The sequence below is a fragment of the Sesamum indicum genome, linkage group LG15, assembly GCF_000512975.1.
Source record: "Sesamum indicum cultivar Zhongzhi No. 13 linkage group LG15, S_indicum_v1.0, whole genome shotgun sequence".
Taxonomy (NCBI): Eukaryota; Viridiplantae; Streptophyta; class Magnoliopsida; order Lamiales; family Pedaliaceae; genus Sesamum; species Sesamum indicum.
The window spans coordinates 1,988,961-1,995,976 of NC_026159.1; the positions used below are offsets into that span (position 1 = coordinate 1,988,961).

Sequence of the window (7,016 nt, forward strand, 5' to 3'; positions counted from 1 at the left end):
TCCACCTTGAAAGGATACTGCTCCAAACTCTCCATGCTTAATTAATTAATTTGGTTTAGTGCAGCTGGTTTTGTTGATAGTTGAGATGTAGTTGATGATGAGGGCTATATTTATAGGGACTAGGGCGTATTTAATTATTAATATCATGCACCATAATTAATTGTGATTCATCATCATCATCATCATCATCATAATAATAATTAACTACAGTATTAATTAACCTAGATAATCTAAAAGCTAGAGTAGGTGTTATTAGGAGGAATATCATAAGGTTCATCCTCTGAGTACGTATGTAGGTACAAGCTGACCTGATTCTGTTCCAAGTCCTTGTGGTGGTTACCTAGATTCCTTGATCATTATAATTAAGGGGCTTCTCATATATTTGTGCATGGCAGGCGGCAGCAGCATGCATGCACGTGTATTAATTAATGTTTTTTGGGGTGTCGAGTCGTGAGTTCAAAAAGAGAGTTTATAGTGTTAGTGTTTAGGGTGGTAAGTCCAAGTGGTGCAATGATATATCATGTTGAGGCCCAATTCAGATTTGTGATTAGAGTACTGAGATTGTATTGGGCCATCACCCTAAATATCTTTCTCAACACAACCCGTCTCATAGTTTATTAATAGTAATGTGAGCGGCAGCCTAAGTTAAAGCAATATATATGTACATATATATATATATATATAAGTCCAAATATACTGGATAAGTTCTCACCTGCATTTCACAACTAATACATCAGTTATATATACGGGTCCTTACCCTCTAGTTTAGAAGTTCCATCTATCAAAATTTCTAATCTAAAGAAGATTAATGAGCCTAAAATATCTCCTAACTCAAGTAAGATGTTATCTTGATTCAGTAAGATACCTTCCTATTTACAGCTTATAGTATATTGTTGATTTTGATCACTCCCCTCAAGCTAGCAGGTATGGAGATGTTGATCATTCCCAGCTTGCTTATAATTTTTTCAAATTGTAAATTTGCTAGTCCCTTAGTCAAAATATTCACCATTTGTTTCCTTGTTGGAACATATGGAGTGCAGATGAATCCATTTTTTAGATATTCTTTTATAAGGTGTTGAGCAATTTCAATGTGTTTAGTTCTATCATGTTGTATCGAGTTGTGAGCAATGTTAATTGCTAACTTGTTGTCACAATAAAGCCTCATAGATCCTTACCACTTAATTCTAAGGTCATTCAAGATTATACGTATACATAAAAGCTCACATATGCCATTAGCCATAGCTCTAAATTCCACTTCAGCACTTGATCTAGCAACTACATATTCTTCTCCAAGTAATCAAGTTGTCAAAAAAAATAGTGTAGTACCCAGTTGTTGACTTTCTGTTTTTTTTTGGGCTAAGTACAATAATTCTGAATTGCCTCTCTGCTGAGCTTGTGGACCTAACTTGGGCCTAGTGTCTCTTCTTGGGCCATGCCCATCAAATTTCATTCTTAAAAATCCAAAATGATGTTGCTTACTAGTATTTATACTCTTAAACCCTAAAATGACAATGCTAAAAATCAGCTTTGGGAAAAAAAATCAAACTAACATTAGGCTGAATAGTGGTCCCCTACTCTATTTGTTCTTCTGCTGCTTAAAGCTCTCTATGCCATTGTTGTTTGTAGAATCAACGGCAGCCTTTGAATCCAGTTGATCATGGTGATTCATCCCACGTGGTCCTCGGAAGCTCGCCTTGGAAAAACTCTGCCGTTTTGGGCAAGTGATTTAAGAAGCGCGATGACAATGTCGTGCGACCTAATTTTCATGCCGATCAATGCTCCTGCTGCAATCTGGAGAGTTGTGTTGACACAAAATCTGTAATTTAAAAGAGATTGATGATCCTGAAATGATCTTATATGTTGGTTGAGTAAGATATGTTCTTATTACAGCTCATGTATTATCTCTATTTGAAGCTAAAATATCGTTCTATATTTACAACTAAGATACAAAATGTGGGGAATTGTATTGTTGGTTTTCATCAGATATAATTAGGAAAATAATTAGTTAAGGGGCAAAGTGAGAGACATTATTATTAATTAAATAAGGTGGGGACAGCATAGCACAGTACAGTGGACACACTATATTATAATAATAATTAAATTCTGGAATAGGGTGTAGGTATGGCCCTGTGGGTGTGGCGTGAAAGGAGCTTGCTCATGCTGCATGGAGATGCGCGTTTACTCCAATCCAATACAATTTCACTCTCAACTCTTACGCTACCTACCTCCCAATTTCTTCTTCTTCTTCTTCATCATCCATTCTCACACACACATATATATAGGTATGTATGTATATATATCCCCCCAACCTCCCCACATCCCATGCCCTACTCCTATTGTTATTTTCAAACACTACAAACAACACCTACTCCTATACTCAATACTTTCTCTCTCTCTCTCTCTCTCTGTCTGTCTGTCCTCTGTGTGTGTGTGTGTGTGTCTACAAATAGAGAGATCATCTCGTAGAAGCGACGTCCGCTGAAATATATATATATATATATATATATATATATTCAGGTGGTAAGACATCGTACGTAGGTGGTGCCTCTGCTTGTTGGGTTTCCCTGTGGACAAACTGCACCTTCTTTAATTTTCCAGCTAGTACCTAAGTATTGCCGAAATCATCTGCGAAATGTTAAGATTACTCAGAAGCTGCAGGTGCGTACATCATACACATACATATCCATTTATTTAATTAGCCTTTGCTTTTATATATATGTTTCAGTATGATGATGATGATGATAGTATACACAAGGAATTAAAAAGGGTAGAAATAAAATTAGATGATGAGCGTGTGATTACTGCATCTGCATGCACTCACTCATCAGATATATGATCCATCATTTGCAGATCAGAGTCAAAAAGGAGGACTAGTAATGCGGTACTACTGTTGGCGCAAATTAGACAACGTCGACCACTTTCTTCAGCAACAACGGACAATAGTGCTACAACAGCATCAGCAGCAGCCAGACGGTATTATATATATATATATATCTCTTCAATTCCGCTTAATTCATTAGCTAATATTACTTATAAATTTATGATGGAAAGAGAAAAAGGAAAGGGAGAGGAAAAGGAAAAGCTCAAGATCGATCAATGATATATCCTGAGGAGGTCGATCGACTTTAACTTCCATGCATCTATATATATATTTACATCAATCTTTTTTTCTTATGTTTATGTGATTGCATAGTATATGATTGAGGTAGGTGATGATGAGTTAATTTCAAAAATAAAAAATAAAATTAAGGTGCTTTGCAATTAATTTGGTAATTAGATAATTGCTTTAGGGAAAATGGTTTGGATGGGATCCCTTGTTTTGTGCCGTCTTTTGAGGCTTTAATTTTGAGGCCTAGCAGGGTGGCTTGTCTACAAAATTCCCACGATTCCCTCTTAATTAATTAATAATTGCCTGCTCATCCTCTTTCAAATAAAAAGCTTATTTTTTGGTCAACGCCGGGCCTCCCTTCATTTGCCTTGATCACTTTTCCATTATCATTATTCAATTTAATTATTGGGTTTGAATGATTTGGCAAATATCACTTAATTACAATCATACCATGCACCCTACCCTACCTAATTAATTAATTTCTCTCTTCAAACAAACAAATTATTAACCCACCTTTACTATATATATGGTACTGCATGATCCATATGTATATATATATACTCGTCACCTATATATGGAAGAAATTTATTTAAGTAGGTAGGTGGAATGATCAAGGTTTAATTACATGATGATGATGATTATTGTTACTACTGACATCATGACATCCATCCAGTCTTGAAGGGAAGGTTGCCCTCATAACTGGTGGTGCAAGCGGTCTTGGGAAGGCTACAGCACAAGAGTTTATCCAACATGGAGCTCGAGTTGTCATTGCCGATATCAATACCCATTTGGGTCCACAAGTCTCCCATCAATTGGGACCTCTAGCCCACTTTGTGGCATGTGATGTTGGCAGTGAGGCCCAGATCGCTGAAGCTGTTAACCTCACCCTGGCCCGCCACGGCAAGCTCGACATTATGTGCAACAACGCTGGAATCGCAGGTTCTCCTTTTCCACCCAGCATCATTGATCTTGACCTCAATGAATTCGACCGCGTCATGCGGATAAATGTCCGGGCCACCATTGCGGGTATCAAACATGCGGCCCGGGCCATGATCCCGGCGGCCTCAGGCTCCATATTGTGCACCGCCAGTATTAGCGGGCTTATGGGTGGGCTTGGACCGCATCCATACACGGTCTCCAAATTTGCAATACCTGGGATAGTGAAGTCGGTGGCGAGTGAGTTGTGCAAACATGGGGTTCGAATAAATTGCATCTCGCCATCACCCATTCCCACACCACTAGTGGTGGACCAATTTGCTCGAATAATGGGGGGCGGCTGCAGTAGGGAGCAGATTGTTGGGATAATAAAGGGGTTGGGGGAGCTAAAGGGTGCGATTTGTGAAGAAGTGGATGTGGCCAGGGCAGCCTTGTATTTGGCTTCCGATGATGCTAAATACGTAACAGGCCATAATCTTGTTGTGGACGGAGGCTTTACTGCCTTCAAAACTCTTCAATTCCCTACCACCCATGCATGAACATATATATATCTATATATAATTAAGTTTTAATTTCTTTCAATTAATTGGTACTGAGATTGATTACGAAATATATTTTTAAATATTGTACGACTAGCTAAAGGATATATGGAAGGCTATGTTTGGATTTGTATTTTTGAATAATATGTTATAGCACCTTAATTCGTTGATCGCCATGATCACATGTATAATTATATACATGTTTAATTAATTCTTTTTCAATTCTTCTTATGGATATATATCATCATGTGTTAATTAATTTGTGTTGGAAGTACATATATATATATAAATATATGCATATATATAGATATGGGTAAATATTTCAAAAATGATATTATGGGTGGATGTAAATTTAAAGTTATAATTTAACGTGAGGTCATGGTATGGTTTGTTCTAAATCTCCCGTTGTAGAATAAATTTAAAATTAATACGCCATCGATCAAAAGTGTGAGAATTGTTCTGAATAGATACACTTCAGTCATTGATGATTTAGAGATCACATAAATACAAAGCAACATTCTCAAGAGTTATTTTGAGACTTGACCTAACCCGACACACAAATGGTAGGTATATATATATCGGTAGGGATGCATATATATATAGACAGAGATGTGTGTGTGTGTATGTGAAGGATTAATGGAAAAGGCAATTAAGGTAGTCCATTAGCGGGGGCGTATGATGATGATGATGAGAATATGATGGATGGCGTGAAACAGAAAGAGGTAGGGGGCTAGGGAACATTCCATTTCCACCCACATGGTAGTTTGGGATCCCGGAAAGAGACCTCTCATGTGTATTGCTGATTACTGCTTAATTTACACACCTACCTACCTAATGTATTATTTGATTAATTTCAGTATATGTACATCTTCAGTATTACAATATATATATATATATATATATATAATTTTGATATGTGTAGGTAGTTGATATTTTTTGCATCAGCACTCACGAGATATCTGATGCATACTGTGATATGGATGCCGCCCTGGTCGGGTGTCACATGCGTGCTTTTCTTTCTCGCAGCGGAATGTAATTTTTATATATTTTTCGCCTGTGGCGGCGCCTAAGGTTACGCTTAACCTTCGACCAGCCTTCGCACATATCAGAGTATAGCGACAGTCCGTCGTGTTTCCTCGACACTGAAACTCGCTAGCGCGATATCTGAACGCCTCCCTGCGCTGCACCGCGTACCCTTGCGCTCGCCTATCTAGAATGCCCATACTCGCTGAGGCTCTCGGCACTCATGCCTTAGCGTCTCGCACACAATCTCGAAACCTGCCGACGCATTGCTCAATGGCAAGGAGCATCCTCGCTCCGCCTCGACATTACGGCGCTATGCATGCGCCCGCAACGCCCATCTCATGCCCAACACTCACTCGGTACATCCTAGGCGCTCACCCTCGTCATGACCGCCTTCCATGCCTCGCCCGAGTAGGACCGCATCCTAAGTCCGAGGCACAATTGGTATGCCGACATCTTGCCATTATCTCACACGGCATGCCCGATATGTCTTCTTGCCTTTTGGCTTGGTTTCACAATATGCCCTGTGACGTCCGTAGAATTTTGTATGTAGTTGGGAGACTAATTGGTAATTATTAGAAATTTAGATGTAATTAGTAAATAAAATTATAGATTGAATTTGGGATATAATAAAACTTGAACGGATTAAATTGGAGTTCGTAATAATATTTGAAAGCAAATTATATTAATTAGAAAATTAGAAAGGACGTAATGGGTATTTTGAGAAAAGTTTAATTAAATATATAAAATAATAATATTATATATATAAATAATATATAGTAGAATTGAGGGGAGAGAGAGAGAGTGTAGAATGAATGAGGCGGTGGGCCTCTCTTCCATATTAATATGCACACACACACATAATACAAACTCACACACACACATTCATACACACACAGCGATGCACACACACATTTCGGAAAAACAGAGGACGTGACGACAAGATAGAGGATTGAGCAGTCCCTCGTAAAACAGAAGTATTTTGGGGATTTACGGTAAGTATAGCTAATTGGATTTAAATATATATATGTGTGTGTGTGTAGTATTGTATATATTATATATATTGGTTTCTTGGATGCGATCGTGGACTTGGCTTTACATTATTATACGTGGCTTTCGTATATTGATTGTTTATATAATTAGTTGTGAATTATTTGTTAGATTACCATCTTATTGGTGAAATTGTTACGATGTGATATGTAATGGTAATGTAGAGATATGCGGGATATGATTATGTGATAATCATATAATTGATTGTTGATGAAATCAAACTGGGAGTTGTTGTTGAGGAAGTGATTATTATAAAGAAAAGAATGATGATCGTGAGTTGAAATAAAAGATGATGCTTACCTAGTTGGAAACACAGTCAATGGTTTATGAAAATGTGATTGATATTGAGATATGAAAAA

At 37.7% G+C, this 7,016-nt stretch overlaps 1 protein-coding gene across 1 annotated transcript; it reads left to right on the forward strand.

Annotated features, from left to right (window-relative positions):
• Window positions 2,122–4,620, forward strand: LOC105177481 (short-chain dehydrogenase reductase 2a). Its single transcript, XM_011100660.2, has 3 exons — window positions 2,122–2,658; window positions 2,851–2,973; window positions 3,783–4,620. Exons 1-3 carry the CDS (start codon window positions 2,633–2,635, stop codon window positions 4,582–4,584), a joined length of 951 nt encoding a protein of 316 aa, XP_011098962.1. The 5' UTR covers window positions 2,122–2,632; the 3' UTR covers window positions 4,585–4,620.